General features: G+C 40.7%; 1 protein-coding gene across 6 annotated transcripts in view; it reads right to left on the bottom strand.

The window, feature by feature from the left end:
* slc35e1 (solute carrier family 35 member E1) overlaps window positions 1-20,288 on the bottom strand; it is a 302,175-nt gene that overhangs the window by 83,911 nt on the left and 197,976 nt on the right. For 4 of the 6 annotated variants that reach the window (XM_069928467.1, XM_069928468.1, XM_069928470.1 and 1 more), the window contains one exon: window positions 7,870-10,862. The exons of the other annotated variants lie outside the window; for them this stretch is intronic. In XM_069928467.1, the coding sequence (XP_069784568.1) occupies window positions 9,078-10,862 (1,785 nt within the window). In that variant the 3' untranslated portion in view covers window positions 7,870-9,077. Of the gene's footprint in view, window positions 1-7,869; window positions 10,863-20,288 lie in introns of those variants that run through there. 6 annotated transcript variants of the gene reach the window in all.

Raw genomic sequence — 20,288 nt, 5'->3', positions numbered from 1 at the left:
GAGCCATTTTTGTAGTCCATTATTTACCGACCTGAGGGAGCGGGTTTCTCTCTCCGCAGCGGGCCTCTTCGGACAGGTAAGGCCTTCACCTTTTTCCTCCTTTGTCTTCTCTTCCTCTCTTCTTACCGTTGCTTTCGACTTTTCTTTTTTTGTCGCCATCTTCTTTCCACCTTTATACTCACTTTTCTGTAACTTTTATTTCTGTGCCTTTGTGTTTTCTCTTGTTTTTCCCGACTTTTCTGGAGAGGGCTGGAGTTCACCGTCCGGCCACTACTCCATCACGTGACTCCTCCCGAACTTCTCATGTTTTATGAAACTTTGACAACTAAGATAAACAAATTCTTTAATATAATGACAAAAATAGCATGGAGTAATTGCTGAGTTCTTTTAAGAATTTATATATTTTTATTTTTCATCTATGACTATTGATAGTTATTCTGCTATTAGAAACCAGCAAGTACCTGCCCTGAGCTTTCCTCAACTAGTTACCCTGGACCATCTTGGTCTCAAATCTCCTTGGTTCCTCTTCTCATGAATTATGATCCTCTAGAAATGGGCAAGTCATGAACCAACTGACTTTTCTTGAAGTGTTAATAAATTGCTCAAACCAATGTTAGAATTATTGGAACAATAAATGTAAATATCTCTCTTACATGAACAGCCAAATACACATTTAGGCTTACATAAGACTCCCCTTGGTAGTTGGCCTACAGGCGCACACCGGAGCTCCCAACACTGACTCTGAACCCTCCCCACAGCAATCAGCCTATAAGTGCACACAGGAGCTCCGACGATGACTCTGAACCCTCCCCTCATCCTACCTGAACAGTGGGGCACAATTCCTGCTTTCTTCAACAGTGCTCCTCTGAGGTCTGCACCCTAAGCTGCCACCTAGTTAGCCTAATGGTAGCGGCAGCCCTGGTGACAGTGATGGGTTGAAGCAAAGGAGAAAAAAAAGGGGCCTTTAAAGTTCAAGTTTATGGTCAGAGTACATACATGACATCACAAATACCTGAGATTCTTTTTCCTTCTACACTTTAAAGTGCAGGACAAAATTGTTGCGCTTCTGATAGGACAACCCTCTCATCCCAGGAAATAACCTAGAAAATTATCTTTGTTTTGCCTCCAATACTATAGAGAGGTGAGGTATTAGAATTTATTAATTTTGTGGACAATTGGTGTCAGTGCTTCAATCCCTGCCTCTCACCGCCCCCTCATAATTTTCTGTATTTCCCTTGCTGCTATTATGTGTTATTGTCATACACTGTACATTGTACAATGTACATAAGCAATGAAATTCAACTTGTTGTAGCTAAAAAGGTACTTTGGGGATTAAAAAAAAACACAAGCAACATACTAAATTCTTAATTGAAATAAAAAGGCAATATACATAAATATATTGCTTTCCTAGTGCCAAAAAGTGACACCAATAGTGCAGACAGTTCTTTTGTGGTTTTGGAGCAGTCACTGATTAGTATAATTAAGGGAAGTTCAAGACCCTGATAACTGGTGGAAGGAACTGTTTTTGAGATGCTGGCCTTCAGGCTCTTGTACTTTCTTCCTGAAGGAGGCAACAAGAAGAGTTTGTGACCACGGGTAATGGGAGTGCTTTCTTGAGGCAGCACCTTGTATCGATGTTTGCAATGAATGGGAGGTCAGATCCTGTGGTGGACCTGGCTATGCTTGCTACCTTATGGTGCCTTCTGTGTTCCTGGCCCATTTGCCTTCTGTCATTAAAGCTTATCCTATTCAACAGGATCTTTCAGTGTTTCCTGGATCCTTGACTACCTTTTCTTTCCTTGCATTGCCAGCAGCCATTTCTTTTATTGTGCATTTACCTGTCTGGAAAACCAGAATGGTTTATTCTAAGAACAACACCATCTCTATATTTCTTCCTGGTCAAAGTCTTGGGCTCAACCAGACAATTTCCAATGATCTTGAGTTAAAGTTTTGAACTCTAGGTCCTGTAACGCACACTTGGTTTTTCAACAATTAAAATCTCATCATTTAAAACTCGGATCCTTTCTCAACTTTAGACTCCACCAAATCAATTGTCTGATCAGAATCTAATTATGGGATTAGAGTAGATGGCTCGTGGGACCAATTCTCCCTTGTTCTTAGGACATAAAGTTCTCCATAGTCAAGGAAAATATTCCAACATAGTCATTGGCAAGTTGACACAAAACAAGATATAAACAGCAATGAAGTAGTGTAGCTGTCTGCTACAAGCTGTATGCAGGTTAGCTCAGAAAGAACACGTTGTTCCCAGAAAGAACGAAACAAACCCCAGATGAGTTTAATTAACACTAAGCTTTATTGGACTCTTATTCTCAAGATGAGAGGCCTGGAACAAAGACAGGGACTATTTATTCTTATTTATCCCTCTAGTCTTGCTATTGATTTAGTCATAAATATCCTATTAGGACTCATCTTAAGCCATGCTTTATTTAATGGATGCATTGTGCTATTTTGTGCAGGAATTAAATATTGAAACCTTAAGTGCAGTCCCACAAGCACAAAAATAATACATATTGAAATTGCACTTTGCCACATATATTTGCAAGTTGTTTACCATAAATATTTGTGTATAATGTGTTCCGTGTATAATGCGATCTCCACATTTTTGAGGGGAAAAAGGAGGAAAAATTTTACCCCCCATGATAATACGACCCACCCTCCCCTCACCCACCTGAGCCGCGCTGGCGTCTCTCTGCTCGCCCACCCACCCGGCCTCCTGAGTCATGCTGGCGTCTCTCTGCTCGCCTCTCTCCACTCGCCCGCCTGGCCTCCCGAGGCGTTCTGCTGACTACCGCTCGCCCGCCCGCCTGAGTCACACTGCCGACTACCTCTCACCTGCCCAGCCACCTGAGTCACGCTGTTGACTACCCCTCACCCACCTGCCCAACCGGCCACATGAGTCACACTGTCGACTTCCGCTCACCCACCGCCTGCAGAAATTTTAAATTTTTTTTACTCTAGTGTATAATGCGACCCCCCCCCCCTATTTTTGAGGGGGAAAAGAGGTAAAATCTTTTGCATTATATACGAATATTTACGGTAATCCACATTTCCTTTTAGGAAACGTATCACAAATAAACACGAGAACAGTGGATGTTCCCTGTGAAGAGATGAGAAAAATTATCTTATTTTCACATGTGGTTCAATGAAAGCTGTGAAACATACAAAAAGGTAAAACTGTGTTGACTATTATCTCATATAGTAAACTCCAGTTCTCAGCCTTATTACCTTCACTGTATTACAGCAGTAACTAAACTTCACAAATATTATTAAGGTTACAAAATACTTTTGGACATATTGAAGTCATGAAATGGATAATTTAACTGCAAATTATTTTTCCCTGAATTTCAGCTTGTCCTTATTGGGTAGAAATGTTTATTTGACTTCCTCTAAGATCAAAGCTCTCCTCGTAGCTTTGTGTAAAAGCACCCAAGCTGAGCAATTGACCAAAGATTTACAGGTTTGACTTCAGTCTGTTTGGTCACAGCAATGCTGGCAAGAAAGAGCATTAGAACAGTATGTCTTGTCCTTTCTGATCTGACATCTGGATGTGCTGCAACAGCTTCAGCTCTGGTTGAATATCCTGAAGAAAGTTTAAACAGCAAAAAAAAAATGAAACCACCACAAAATTCTACTCATCAAAAGGATAATTTCTGAAATAATGTACCACATTCACCCCAATCATTGTACAGTAACAAAATGATCATAACATCAAAGGAATTAAAATGCCTGAGTGTTCATGGCCCAAAAAGAGATTCCTTGAAACAAAATAAGGCAAGAATATTCTTTCTGTTTTGCCTTTCTATTCTTTAAAAATGACATATTAGGCAGACTGAAATCCAAATTGGCATTTTGCTGCCAGGTAAATAAAAACATCAGATAACATCAGATAACATTAGGTAGAAAATCAAAATGCCAAATGAATTTTATGTTTCTACTGGAAACAATCTTTAGAGTCCTTGTAGAGAATTTACAACTCAGAAACAGGGCATTCATTTCAATGTTTATGGTCCACACAATGTTCTCTCTTTTCTTTCTTTAAACCCAACAGAACATTTCATTTAATGTTCCTTTCTGTCATGTACTTATTCATTTTTAACAAATGTATTTAATCACCTCAACCATTCTAAATGGCTCCACATTCTAAGTACACACGGGGAGAAGAACTATGACTTGAATTCCTTGTTTTCGTTAGTGCTCATGTTATACGTACGACTTGTAATTAAAATTTTCTCTCAAGAATAAACATTTTCTGCATTTACCTTCTATCATAATTTTAAAGATATCATTTGTTTCTTAAACAATTTGGATGATATAAATTTGTGGTTATTCTACAGTACACCAAATGTATTGTTATAATCCTAATTCAAAACTCTCTTTTTAAACCTTGTCTACTGACTCCAAGTTGTTTTTGCACCATGGTGCCAAGACAACTGCTCTTTGGTGCAGCAAGGAAACCTAGTTGAATCATTTAGCTGTGCAGGATAATACATTGTGCAGTAAAACTTGAGCAACTTTAACAATGAACATCCAAAAACAAATTAACAAATTACTGGTCATATAATTCTCCAATTCTTAATGAATTCCCTGTAATAACTTTCAAAGTGAACTTCACTCTATGTCTTGGACCAGGACTCAAAAGAGCCATTGCCCTCTTAATCTAGACTCTACAAGTCCAATAGAACACTGGCAAATTACTAATGTGCCAACTCTTCCCACTGAAAAATACTCAACTTCTCCTTTGATGTCTCCAAAGACTGAGGAAAATCACCTGTTGTAAATGAAAAAAAAATGCTGGAAATCTGAATGAAAACCAGCACATGCTGGAAGCAGTACACAAAGGTGTTTGATAAACTCAGCAGGTCACGCAACATAATAGAAAGCAAAAGGCAGTTGACGTTTCAAGCCTAAACCCTTCATCAGGTGTACTGAAATTCAGATTGAATAAAAAGGTGAGGGAAAGGGGGAAAAAAACACAGGCTTACAGGTAAGGTGGATAGAGGCGAGAGGATGAAGAAAAAGCTGAGAAGTGATGAGGAGAGGGCAGAGAAAGCTCTCTGATGGAAGTTAAAGAAGTGAGGAACTGGAGGAAGGGAGACAAAGGGATGAGCAAGAGACTGGAAGAGGAGGTTAATGGAAATTGGACGGGTTCATTGATACTGTCTGGTTGGAGACTGCTGAGATGGAATACAAGTGCTGTCCTTCAATTTACGGTGGCCTCAACTTGACAGTGCAAGGCCATGGATGGACACATCAGTGTGCCAATGGTGTGTGGAATTAAAGTGGTTGGCCACTAGGAGGTCCTTACTGTTGCAGCAGACAGAACAAAGGTGTTTAACGAAGCGATTTCCCAGTCTGCTTCCAGTCTCCTCGATGTAGCAGAGGCAGCATCAGGAGCATCGGATGCAGTAATTGCTAAAAACACTCTACAGGTCAAGCAGCATCTATAGAAAGAAAAAAATAAAATGAGCATTTTGGGTCTGACATAGGGTCCTTGACACGAAACATTACAGTTTCTCTTTCCATAAATGCTGCCCAAACTGCAGAGTTTCCAAGATTTTGTTTCAGCCTACTGTGAATATTGGAATCTAAAACTTTGCCAAGTGACATTATAGTCATAATAATACAATTTCCATTGGAAAAGCTTGTTTTAAGGACAAGATTTCAAGAAAGAAATTTGCTATGCTTTAAGAAAAAAGAGTGGTTGAAATTATTAGTATTGTTTCTTAAGTAGCTGAAAGGGTGATTCATAAATTTAAAAATATTACTGCAAATGTTGGAAATCTAAAAACAAAAGCAGAAAATGATTAAAATAATAGGTGACAAGGATCTGCAAAGAAAGAATTAGGGTTAAAATTTCATGTTAATGATCTTTTATTAGAAATATGAAAGGTCAAAGCTAAGTTTTAAAGATGCAGAGAAAAGATTTTGACAGAAGGCAAGAGATAAAGTGACATTCAATTTAAAGACTCTTAAAATTCCCCTGAACAAAAACTACCTTGCATATTATTTGAAAAGCCAAGAATTTTAGAAATGCAAGAACAGGATGGACATTTAGACCTACTTCTGCAAAATCATAGATCCATGACCCAGCTTCACAAACAAGTCACTGTTCTTTACCTCTTAATACCTTTCATTTACAAAATGATGCATCCAATGGTAAGATTCTTTCTATCTGCACCATGTTTATTTGGAGAAAAATAAATGAAGATCTGCGATAAAGCAGTGGTTCTCAACCTTTTTCTTTCCACCCACATACCATCTTAAGCAATTCCTTACTAATCACAGAGCACCGATGCCACAGGGAATACTTAAAGGGGTATGTGAGTGGAAAGAAAAAAGGTTGAGACCCACTGCAATAAAGGTTCAAAAAAAAAGTTAGTAGTTTTTGATTGGGAGAAACTATTTACGTAAGCAGGAGGGTTGGTTACCAACTGAAGATTTAAGGCACAGTGATTAGAAAAAGGATCCACAGAAGAGATGTAAAAAATATAGAGTACTCTGCTTGAAAGTGAAATGTAGCATTTATTATCAAAAAACGAAGCCAGACAAAATGGACTGCTCTTAAAAAAAAAAAAAAAGTTAAGGGATGATGGTTAAAATAATCTTGAATGCCATGTTTATGTCAATTCATTGTCTCTTGATTACTGCTCTAAATTATTTGTCCTGTGAACATCAACTCAACGATTCAGGAAAATATTTGTAACATCAATATTTATCTCCCTGATCCATCATTGACTGGTCTTTCGACACTCACTTTATCTTGGACACAAGCCGATTCGTCCACCAGCAACCAAGTTTTCTTTTTTCTTCAGTAAGATTGCACAAAATCACTGATTAAAGGAAGGGAGGAACCACAAAGAAAGCATCAAGATTTGTGTCTTTCCATTGGGATGGGGATATTGGATTTCAGCATTAAAATTCAATTCAATTCAGTAAATTCAATTCATGACGAAACTGCTTTGTTAGAACAGGTTGCTGTGTATCAATCTGTTCCTTAACAAAGAAGTGAGCCATTTTCACCAATTGGATTCCAATGGCAAAAAGCCAAACTGATATGGACATAATTGAGTTCTAATATGTCTCAATGCCAACGGTAAGGCAAACATTCTCAAATTGCACTATTAAAGTCATTCCAATGCAACTGCTCTGTCTGCTCAATTAGTTTTTGAAGAATGATTTCTTCTCTCTTTCATCTTTCTCATCCCAGTGGAAGATGACAATAATTGTAAACATTGATTTTATGTTAAAGTTTTCAAAAAGACACTAATGTGATTGGATTCAGAAAATAAATAGGGATTAAAATTCCACAGAAGACAAACAGGAAATGAGAATATCAATGGGAGAGGAAGACTTAAACAAGTGATACAATACTTCTCGTTTTTTCCCCCCCTCATAATATCAAAGGTACCGATTCAATTAGGGGCACAGTTTCAAATGATGCCTGTTGCCACACTTGGATTTGCTCATCACTAATACAACTTTATCATTGGAAACACAGTAAACACGTACAGACTTCCTGGTAGGAACAACTGGGCAACTTGCTCAAAAGATCATTCACACAGATCATTCAAATACAATGGATGAAATCCAAGATTTTCTTAAATTATTGTTCAGCAATGCCCAGACCTCATTAAACTATGAGGAAATATACTTTACAATTAGAAGTTTAAGCAGGAAGAACAATTCAGACTAACAATGCTGCAACTAAAAGCTCACATGCATGGCTGATTACCTGTGAAATAACCACCAGAAGATTCCCCTTCAAAATTAACATCAAAACTGGTCATTTGTTCAAGGCAATTTTTGGAAGTAAAATTTCATTTTATTTTCTAAATAAAAGGGAGCAGATTTCTGTGCAAATTTTTTTTTTATTGTTTCCACATTTATATCACAACGTGTCCACTTAAAAGGACCAAATAGCAAAGTCATTCCTTCTGTATTGTGCAGAACACAGAAGTCTAATTTCTGTACATTCACTAAGGCTTCTTGTTTTGCAGTTGTGGTATGATGGATTCTGTAAGGCAAACAATATCAAAAGGAATGGTAACAAGTATATCTCCAGCATACAAACAGATTCCTTTTGAAAATCTTTGATTTTTTTTAAATCAACTTCTCACAGTACAAAGTTGCAAACTAGTAGCACCCTCTTTTGTTCTCCACTTTAAGATTTGGGGATGTGAGAACATTTGTAGAGCTCAAGCAAAACGAGAGCAAAGCAGAAACAAAATTAAATAGTTTATGTTTGAATTTTAAAGGGTGGCAAGAATTTTAAAAAGGCCTAATTTTTGATTTTGTTAAATAGATTTCTTTGCAAACATTTTTAAACCTAAATTATGAAGATTCAAGGATTTTATCCCATTTAAACAAAGATGACAGTAACTACCAGCATGTGAAGACATGTGGAATGTTTGGTATGACGTGGTACTGGGCAAACATTCACTGTCTGACATGATTTTTTACGTTTAAAAATTATGTTGAAAATAATGTAATGTAAATAAGAGAAGTTTATTGTTTTTGCACATTTGTCTTACTGCCAAATTAAAGTGTTTTGCTTTTTTAAAAAGAGAAATAAAATAAATAAATGTATACTTCTTAAGGTAACATTATTCATTTAGTTTTCATGCCACATAAAGCTCGTGTAACTGCCTCAAGACCACATCCAGCCTAATCTAAAGTGCTGGAACCTTTACCAAGTCTCAGCTTCTCCCACAGACAGACCATTCCTCACTGAGCTTGCTGGCCTCTCATTAAAACCTTTCCTAATCCCAAAGTACTTATTGGAATTACTCATTCTTTCCATTTTCTTTCACAAACCTATCCTGTGCTTCTTTCCCTCCTTTGCAATTTTGGTTAAAACACTGATAGCAGCAAACTGCAGAAGAGAGGGTTTTGGGGTCAGGTGGGGGGCCGGGGGGTCTTACACAGCTGGGCTGAAAAATTCAGAACCTTATCTTGCAACCCTGATACTCATTTTTGCTCATTTCCAGTAAGTGAGAACCATTTATTTGCCACCAGATGACCTTAAATCTTAAAGCAAGCCAAAGGGGCACTAATGCTCAGTCCAGACAGACATACGGCAGTATGTGTAATTGTCCACGATCACCATGAGGGTCCAAAGATATGCCCTGCGTCCAATCATACCATTTGCCCTGGTTGTCCCAGCAACCGTTCACACCTGCCCAATGTTGCTCGTGTATTCGGTGAACATCTGAGTCTCTGATTTCTCTATTGACCCCAGGAAGTTCTGAGGGAGAGTCTATAGGTAGCAATACGTGAACCTCACGGGCCTCTGTGCTAGTGCTATACCTGTGGCTTTCATGTTGTAGAAATTCAACAATGTGACCGCCTGGAGGCTGCACTCCTGAGGAAGAAAGAAGGCAGCTCTGTCTCGATAAGTAAGATTGAATAATTTCATTTTTTGATAATTCCTTCCAGTTCGTTTGATCTAAAGTACTTTGCAAGTTTACTCTCTGTTCCTGGACTACTTCAATGGTTCGATGGGGTTCAGTTAGAATCGAGCATTCAGCCTGAGATGAATCCTTGTGTGTTAAAGGTTTGATCTGCCCTGTAGCAGGGTCAAATGTAATTCCACGCTCTTTCAACCGTACAGGTTTTACACTTTCATCCATAATTTGTCCATCTAAGTTCACCTGATAGTCTCTCGGCCTGTATTTTTTCTTGGATGACCTTTTATTATCGTGACCAAAAGAGCCACACTCGTTGGAGGGCAACTCTCCCATAACAGCATCGAAGTCAAGATTTTGCAGTGATTCTCCAGGATGTGAGGTTGATGAATTGGGGCTATGTGAGGGATACATTAGGTCTTCCTGCTGTGGTGGTGAAGAATACTGCTGTAGCTGGTTTTCACCGTGAGTCTCTAAACCAGGCGTCTCGACTAGCCGATCTATGAGGCTTTCAGTCTCTGGTAACTGGAAGCTTTTCACCTGGGGTGGCAGAGGTGGTGTTGTTGGTGGCTGCAGTGCAGGAGGTGACATCTGAAAATTTTTCTTGGGCATGTGGGGCACTGTCCTGTCAGAATCAGTACTTGGTTGAACTGACATTCCTGTAAAGCTCTGAGAAGGGCTAGCTAAAGACCCCTTGGGTGCATATGTTGCAGAAGGTTTGCCCAGCATTTCTTGTTTAAGAGTCCTTGGGCTAAATGACTGACCGAGTGGACTATTAGGTCGATAACGCCCCACAGTATCATCTGTTTTTCCATGTTGCTGCAGAATAGTGGACTTTAGCAACGTGGAAGTGCTGGGGTTCCTTACAAGACCTGGAGAACTGGTATGTGGTTTCACAGCATTGACAGGTATCTTGCTAGGTTTGTCATTTTCATAAGGTGCCTGAGGGTCTGATCTGCCTTTATCTGGGACAGCATGGGCATTTGAAGATGTCATATCTGGAGGACTTGGGAAGTTTTCAGGGCTGCTGCGGATTCCATTAGATGGTGGTGGTGTAGAGTTCTGTAGCTGTTCATTATTCGGCTTTGGGACTTTGGGTGGTGGCCCCTTCAAGCCATCTCCTTTCCGTTTCCGAACACCCTGTTTGTCACCAAAGAGAGAGTAGGAGTTGTGCACATCATTCTTATTTTTCAGATCTGGGTTTGGCTTGGATCCCCCTATTGTTGTACTGGTGGCCAGAGATGGCAAGTCATGCTTGTAAGTATGAGCTCCCCCATTAGCTGAACCAGGTGAGTTGGACAATGTTCTGGGAACAGGCTCAACAGGCTCAACCAGCAACTTCTGCCAGCTTCTCAGCAGTTTCTTGGCACGCTTTGCAAGTTCTTCGTTCTTGGTTTTCTTCCGTACATCATTGATGAGTTTCCCCAGCCTTGTTTCCTAGAAAGGCAAAGAACTGAACGTTAACAAATTTGGGCCTGAATAATCCTACATACATAACTCTGAGCAACAACTTCCTCTCATTTCTTTTTCAGACTTCTCATGAAAAATCAAGAATGTGTATTTTTTTGACACCAAAGGTCAGTAAGCATCCTTTGCAGCAAAAGGTCTGAATCACTTTGCATTTAATGCATAGATGTCTGAGTGTGTATCACCAGTGATTTTAAACTGGTCAAAAACCTCTGATTTGTTATTCAACTCCATTCTTCTCTCTTATAATTATATTTCATTCAATAATCATCTGACAATTCAAATCTAGATACAATTAAGAATCTATCTTAATTCAAATAAATTCTTTTATCTTTTTTTGCACCTATTGAATTCTGTCTGTAATCATGGACACATGGGGACTTTATATGAAATAAAATAACAAATTGTTTGATGTTAAGAAGATCAGTCATCCATGGTTATATTTGAATGACACACTGTGTATGTTTATTACTTCAATAAAGTCAGCTTTATTCAGCCAGAATCAGGACTTTTAAGTCAACTGTGCCCATTAAGTTAGAAAATATGTAGATTACACTAAGATTAGTGGTGTTGTAGAGTGTGGGAGCTATCAAAAAGGATAGAGCAGATACAGATATCAGTGAAGAAATAACAGATGGGAGTTTAATCCAAGCAAGTGTGAGGTGTTGCACTTTGGGAGGTCAGATGCAAGGGAAAGTATACAGTTAATGGCAGAATCCTTAACAACATTGAGGTACTGAAGGATTTGAGTTCCTAGTTCCTAGCTCCCTGAAAGAAACGAAAGTAAATAGAGTAATTAAAAAAGGCACATAGCTCGCTTGTCTTCATTGGGTAGAACATTGAGCACACAAGTAAGAAAGTCACCTTGTAGCTATATGACACATTGTTTATGACATAATTGGAGTTCTGTGTACAATTTTGGTTGTAGAGGGTTTGGAAAGGGTACAGAGATGCTGCTTGGATCAGAAAATGTGAGCTTTAATGAAGGGTTGAACAAACTTGGATTGTTGTCTCTGGAGCACTGAAGGCCAAGGGAAGTCCTGATACATTTATACAAGTTGTGAGAGGCAATAGATAGATAGACCAGACCCTTTTCCCAGTGTAAAATGCCACGTACTAGCGGGTATGCATTTAAGGTGTTGGCTTGGGGTGGCAGGTGGGGAAGTAGAAAGATGAGCATGGATGTTTTTTTTCAAAAACCCAGTGAGTGTCACTTGCCTAGAATGGGCTGCCAGGAATGGTGGTAGGAGCATGCACAATAATAGCATTAAAAAGGTTTCTATGCTCCATATTAAAAGAAATTAAATAAATAGTAAGGTATCTGCATTTTCAAAAGCTCAAATAGCATATTGAACAGCTAATGCATATCATGTGCAATAACAATTCCCACTACATTTCATGGTGATGGGAAATGGCTAGTGGAAATTGCCAAGTTAGATTTCTGCTTATGTATACTATCCCAGCATACAAGGCTGTTTTAGAACACTAGAAAATAAAAGCAAGAAGCGGGCAATAAGTGTTTTAAAGTCTGCTCCTCCATTTAACATGAACAAAGCTGATCTATGTTGGACTCAACTCCCCTTTATGCCATTTCAATATAGTCCTTTATTTCTTAATTCCTCAAATATTTATCCACCTCCACATTATATACATGATGATTCTGCTTTTTTATCACTAACAAGACAGAGGATTCCAGAGATTCACCACTCTCCAAGAGAAAAAGATGCCTAAGCACCTCATTTTTAAAGGACTGGCTCCTTATCTTGTAGTTACGTCCCCTTGTTCCCCATTAGTGAAACATCCCAACATTCACCAGTCGAACTCCCTTGGGATCATGTACATTTGAGTAAGATCACCCCTCATTCTTTTAAAATCCAAGGAACACGGGTCCAAACTATTCAGTTGCTTTGGTATGTCAACCTTTTAATCCTTGGAATTAGTCTTGTGAATCTTCTTTGTACTCTCTCCAGTGTTACTATATTTTTTTTAAAAAAGGGAACCTAAACTGCATAGTAGTCCAAGAGAGGCCTCACCAATTGCGCACACATCAATATTCAGCATAACCTTACTTTTAAACACCAACCCCTTTTCTCTGAAGACCAAAATGCCTTTTGCCTTATAACCTACTTGTTAGATCTGCCTATTTGCTTGTGTCAATTCATGCATGAGAACACCCAAATCCCTTTGTACTTCACTCACTTCCAGTCTCTCTTCACTTCAATTTGGTTTCCTCACACTTAACTCTATTTGCCAGTCTTCTGCCCACTCAATCTGTTTCCCTTTGTAGAATCACAGTATCCCCACCACAACACGTCCATCCACATATGTTTATATGATCAGCAAACTTGAAAGGCAAATGTTCCTTCTTCTCAGTCATTAATTTTGAATAGAGAACAAACTTCTCGAGTTACCTTCTCCTAGTCTGTGAAGGACTTATCTATTCCAACTATTTTCAATGAACACTGTATCTATGGGTTCCCCATGATCACCTCTCCCTGTTACATCCTCTAGAATTCAAGCAAATTTGGCAAACATGATTTACCTTTCATAAAACCATTTAGAGATACAGCACAGTAACAGGCCCTTCTGGCCTTGAGCCCGCACTGTCCAATTACACCCTTGCGACCAACTAATCCACAAATCTGTGCATCTTTGAAATGTGGGAGGAAACTGGAGCACCTAGTGGGAGAATCTGCAAACTCTTTACGTTAATTATATTCTAGATTTAATTTTATTCACCATTCCAAAATGATTAGATATTTCTACTTTTTTATTGACTATGGGCAGCATGGTTGGCCTCGTGGTAAGCACAATGGCTTTACAGTGATTGGGATCGGGGTTTGAATCCTGCACTGTCTGTAAGGAGTTGGTACATTTTCCCCGTGTCTGCGTGGGTTTTCCTGGGGGCTTCGGTGTCCTCCCACTGTTTGAAATGTACTGGGGGTGTAGGTTAATTTGGTGTAAATTGGGCGGCATAGATTCACGTTACAGTGCTATATGTCTAAAATTTAAAATCTAGCATCCTGTGAGTAATAGCTGTTAAACTGGCTTATACAGTAAAATCCCAATTATCCAGCACTTACAGGAATCGTGGATGCTGGAAATGCAAATTTTCTGGTTGACTGACACTCACTCTTACAACATCTAATACATCTGTATTATGAATGCACCATTTAAAAGACAAAAGAGTGCAAAATGTAAAGTAATTTAATAAAAAAATCAATTATGTAAAGTTCAATTTAATCAAGTAATTCCCATTTAAATTCGAACCCAAGTCGCTGGTACTGTAACAGTGTTAGGCTAGCTGATACATTAACTACATCACCATCATAATTAACCACCCCTCCCCCAAGTTTACAGATAAAGCCCCACTAATACACTTAATACTAATAAATATATAGACTCTTACTATGCAGGGACAGGGAGACACGTTGGGAGAATTGCTCCAGCAGCAAGCAGCAACAACTTGGCTCACCTCCATGCGTCTCCCAGTCGGGCTCTCAGAGCAACTTGACGCACCTCCAGAAAGTGTCTCCATCAGGCCCTCGGCGCACCTTCTACATGCTGACAACCCGACTCACCTCCACGCAAGTGTCCTGGTCAGGCCCTCGGCACAACCCAACTTACCTCCATGCAAGTGTCCTGGGTCAGGCCCTCAGGGCAATCTGACTCACTTCCATGCAAGTGCCCTGATCAGGCCCTCGGCGCACCTGACTCACCAGACCCGATCAAGTCCTCAGCACAACCTCTATCAGTCTCCCGGTCAGGCCCTCAACGCACCTTCCCCGCACTGACAACCTGACTCACCTCCATGCAAGTGTCTTGGTCAAGACCTCCGTGCAACTTCCCTGCAGTGACAACCCAATTCACCTCCACGGAAGTGCCCCCGTCAGACCCTTGGTGCACTGTCCTTTAAATTCAAACCCCTGTTGCTGGAGCTGTAACAGCATTGTGCTAGCCGCTGTGCTAACTGTGCCACTGTCATAATTACCCCCCTCCCAAGTTTACAGATAACTCCTTACTAATACATATACTAATAAAGATTTTCTTTACGAGGCAGGGATATTTGGGGGAGTCGCCCCATCAGTGAGCACCTTTGACCGGCTCTTCATTCTGGGCACCGCCATTTTATTCAAACACAACTTCATAGAAAGTTTATCCAAACAGCTGCTTGTGGGCGGGACATGATTGGAGTGCTCCGCTGGTTGAATGTTTGCTCGCAAGAGATTAGTGTTGCTTCAGAGAACATTTACTTTTACAATTTAAATTTTTTTTTTTGCTAGTTGTTCGAGTTTCCGGTTGATTGATAATGAGGATTTCCCCGTTATCTGCCTTTCCCTTTTCTCAACAAGGGAGTGACTTTCCTATCTTCTCCACCATGAATCCAGTTGCTTACTTTTCATTTCTAGCATGGAGTCCATTAAAGTCCTGACAATTTGTCTGACTTGAATCCACCAAGTTTCTTCAACACAATGTTATTTTAGTAAGTTCTGCCATGTTATTTGAAATGAGCCCATCTGACATCTTATAGATATTACCAAAGCTTTCCATAGTGAAGACTGATGCAATTCATTCAGCATTATCTGCCATTTCATTGCTTGCTGTTATTAATTCTCTGGTCTTGTCTCAAGAGGGATAACATTCATCTTAGCCCCTCATTTCCTATGTTTATATCTATTGCAACTTTTTATACTGCATGCTATTCTCTCTCAAAATGAATTGTCTCCATTCCTATGAGCTTTTTAGTCTGCTGCTCTGGATCCTAAAATAATTCCCAGTCCTTTGCAGCTCTTGCTATTTTGTATACCCTACTTTTCAACTTAACATGCTCTTTTACCTCTTTTGTCACCCTTGAATGACACCTTTTTCTCAAGGAATCCCTCTTTATGATGAGGATGAACATTTGCTGAACATTAAAGACCAACTGTTTGAACATCTACCACTATTCCTCCACTGACCTGGTTACCCAGTCCACTTTAGACAACTCCATCATAGCATTGGAAGCACCCTTATTAAAGTGAAGACACTGGTTATGACCTATTCCTCAAACTGCAATTAGTATTCTATCATATTGTGGTGACCACCCTGAGGGGATTTCTAACCACAAGATCCCTAATTAATTCTCCCTTATCTGAACAAATATAGCTATCATTCCTGAGTAAGCTCCTCAATTTATTGCTCTAAAATATAATCCTCAAGAAATTATTTTACAATTCCCTTTGCTCTGTCGATCAATATGTAGATTAACACATGCCAAGATCATTGCAGTTCCCTTCAATCATGCCTGGGGATATTTTCCCATTTATGCTCTGATCTATTCAGAGGTTAGATTTTGAAAATCTATCGACTTCCATCTCCTGTTACTCATGACTTCAATCCCACATCACTATTCACCACCTTTATAACATGACATGATTTAGCCCTGCCACTCTACTTCTTCCTTATTTGGTACAACGCTAATCTGATTTAGTGAGCACCCTGCATCCAGGTTTCTGTAATAGCTATTATTTCATATTCATTTGTTGCTCTCTGTGCTATTAACTCATCTATGCCACATGCATTCAAATAAAGGTTTTTAAAAATTTTGTCAACTCTGGATTGCTGTACGATGCATATTTACATTTGGATCTTCCAACCCTGACTGCCAGTTCCCCCTCACTATCCTGTGCCACTGTTTTTTAATTTTAAAATGCAGAAATCTACAGTACACAGTACAGGCCCTTCAGCCCAGAATGTTATGCCAACATACTAACCTACTCTATAACATTTTTTTTTATTTAGACATACAACATGGTAACAGGCCATTTTAGCCCATGAGTCTGTGGCGCCCAATTAACTTTCAATGGTGGGAGGAAACCCCGGGGAAAACTCACATAAACATAAAACTCCTAACAGACAGCATGGAATTCGAACCCAGGCTCTGATCGCTGGCGCTGTAAAGGCATTGCACTAACCGCTGCACCAACCTTGCCACCAAATTTTTAATTTAGACATACAGTATAATAATAGGCCATTTTGGCCCACGAGTCTGTGCCACCCAATTAATCTGCACCCCCAGTATGTTTCAAACAGTGGGAGGAAACTGGAGCCCTTTGGAAAAACCTACGCAGATATAGGAACAATGTATAAACTCCTTTCAGAGAGAGTGGATTTTGAATTTTGGTCCCAATCGCGTTGAGCCAACTGTGCCACCCAGGTGCCGAAAAATTTCCTTACTTCAATATCCTCAATTTTTCTCACTTCTATTTACCTATCTAACAGTCTTTTAAAAGATCCTATTGTACTTGCCTCCACCACCATTGCCAGCAGAACAATCTGTGAATACCAGCCCTCTGTGTAAAACAGAGGTTGATATTATGATCCCCCTGTACTTACTTCCAAGCACCATAAAACTATGCCCCTTCCATTAGTCTCTGGCCATCCAAACGATCAATGCCTATCACCATCTTGTACACCTCTATTAGGTGTACCATAAAACTATGCCCCTTCCATTAGTCTCTGGCCATCCAAACGATCAATGCCTATCATCATCTTGTACACCTCTATTAGGTGTACCATAAAACTATGCCCCTTTCATTAGTCTCTGGCCATCCAAACGATCAATGCCTATCATCATCTTGTACACCTCTATTAGGTCACCTCTCTACCTCTGAAATGAACCACCGCACTTTTCTGGGTTAAACTCTATCTATTACTTCTTAGTACAGCTCTGCATTCTATTAATGCCCTCTGTAAATTATGGCACCCCTATTCTTTTCTTTGGCTTGGCTTCGCGGACGAAGATTTATGGAGGGGGTAAAAAGTCCACGTCAGCTGCAGACTCGTTTGTGGCTGACAAGTCCGATGCGGGACAGGCAGACACGATTGCAGCGGTTGCAGGGGAAAATTGGTTGGTTGGGGATGGGTGTTGGGTTTTTCCTCCTTTGCCTTTTGTCAGTGAGGTAGGCTCTGCGGTCTTCTTCAAAGGAGGTTGCTGCCCGCCAAACTGTGCGGCGCCAAGATGCACGGTTTGAGGCAATATCAGCCCACTGGCGGTGGTCAATGTGGCAGGCACCAAGAGATTTCTTTAGGCAGTCCTTGTACCTTTTCTTTGGTGCACCTCTGTCACGGTGGCCAGTGGAGAGCTCGCCATATAACACGATCTTGGGAAGGCGATGGTCCTCCATTCTGGAGACGTGACCCATCCAGCGCAGCTGGATCTTCAGCAGCGTGGACTCGATGCTGTCGACTTCTGCCATCTCGAGTACTTCGACGTTAGGGATGTAAGTGCTCCAATGGATGTTGAGGATGGAGCGGAGACAACGCTGGTGGAAGCGTTCTAGGAGCCGTAGGTGGTGCTGGTAGAGGACCCATGATTCGGAGCCGAACAGGAGTGTGGGTATGACAACGGCTCTGTATACGCTTATCTCTGTGAGGTTTTTCAGTTGGTTGCTTTTCCAGACTCTTTTGTGTAGTCTTCCAAAGGCGCTATTTGCCTTGGCGAGTCTGTTGTCTATCTCATTGTCGATCCTTGCATCTGATGAAATGGTGCAGCCGAGATAGGTAAACTGGTTGACCGTTTTGAGTTTTGTGTGCCCGATGGAGATGTGGGGGGGCTGGTAATCATGGTGGGGAGCTGGCTGATGGAGGACCTCAGTTTTCTTCAGGCTGACTTCCAGGCCAAACATTTTGGCAGTTTCCGCAAAGCAGGACGTCAAGCGCTGAAGAGCTGGCTCTGAATGGGCAACTAAAGCGGCATCGTCTGCAAAGAGTAGTTCACGGACAAGTTTCTCTTGTGTCTTGGTGTGAGCTTGCAGGCGCCTCAGATTGAAGAGACTGCCATCCGTGCGGTACCGGATGTAAACACCGTCTTCATTGTTGCGGTCTTTCATGGCTTGGTTCAGCATCATGCTGAAGAAGATTGAAAAGAGGATTGGTGCCAGAACACAGCCTTGCTTCACGCCATTGTTAATGGAGAAGGGTTCAGAGAGCTCATTGCTGTATCTGACCCGACCTTGTTGGTTTTCGTGCAGTTGGATAATCATGTTGAGGAACTTTGGGGGACATCCGATGCGCTCTAGTATTTGCCAAAGCCTTTCCTGCTCACGGTGTCGAAGGCTTTGGTGAGGTCAACAAAGGTGATGTAGAGTCCTTTGTTTTGTTCTCTGCATTTTTCTTGGAGCTGTCTGAGGGCAAAGACCATGTCAGTAGTTCCTCTGTTTGCGCGAAAGCCGCACTGTGATTCTGGGAGAATATTCTCGGCGACACTAGGTATTATTCTATTTAGTAGAATCCTAGCGAAGATTTTGCCTGCAATGGAGAGCAACGTGATTCCCCTGTAGTTTGAGCAGTCTGATTTCTCGCCTTTGTTTTTGTACAGGGTGATGATGGTGGCATCATGAAGATCCTGAGGCAGTTTACCTTGGTCCCAACAAAGCTTGAAAAACTCATGCAGTTTGGCATGCAGAGTTTTGCCGCCAGCCTTCCAGACTTCTGGGGGGATTCCATCCATACCTGCTGCTTTGCCACTTTTCAGTTGTTCGATTGCCTTATATGTCTCATCCAGGGTGGGAACCTCATCCAGCTCTAGCCTTAGGGGCTGTTGAGGGAACTGGAGCAGGGCGGAATCTTGGACAGAGCGGTTGGCACTGAAAAGAGATTGGAAGTGTTCTGACCATCGGTTGAGGATGGAGATCTTGTCGCTGAGGAGGACTTTGCCGTCTGAGCTGCGCAGCGGGCTTTGGACTTGGGGTGAGGGGCCGTACACATCCTTTAGAGCCTCGTAGAAACCCCTGAAGTCGCCAATGTCCGCGCTGAGCTGGGTTCGTTTGGCGAGGCTAGTCCACCACTATCCACAACATACTAATGTTCATGCCATCTGCAAACTTACTAATTCACCCTTCCATTTCCTCGTTATTTATAAAATTCACAGAGGAGAGGTCCCAGTACAGATCCCTGAAACATCATTGGTCACCAACCTTCATGCAGAAGGAAAACCATCCTCGATCTTCTGTGGGCAAACCAATTCTGTATCCACAAAGCAAGGCCTCCCTAGATTTCATGCCTCCTTACCTTCTGAATGAGATTTTTCTGGGGAACCTTATCAAATGCTTTGCTAAATTCCATGTACACTACAATCTTCATCAATGTACATTGTTACATCCTCAGATTTATTGTCAGAGTACATACAATCCTGAGATTCTTTTTCCTGCAGGCAAGGGAGAATTACCACTTATTGGCAGTGCAAAGAAAACTGACTCAACAGACACCTGTAAACAAATAATGAAATGTAAACAAACTGACTGTGCAATATAGAGAATTTTTTTTTTTAAAGTGCAAAAGTAAGAAACCTCAAACAAGTCCCTGATTGAGTTTGTTGAGGAGTCTGATAGTGGAGGGGTAGCAGCTGTTCCTGAA

The sequence above is a fragment of the Narcine bancroftii genome, chromosome 3 (genome assembly GCF_036971445.1).
Source record: "Narcine bancroftii isolate sNarBan1 chromosome 3, sNarBan1.hap1, whole genome shotgun sequence".
NCBI lineage: Eukaryota > Metazoa > Chordata > Chondrichthyes > Torpediniformes > Narcinidae > Narcine > Narcine bancroftii.
Note: the sequence above shows the minus strand (reverse complement) of the source record. Positions and strands in the feature narration are given on the sequence as shown.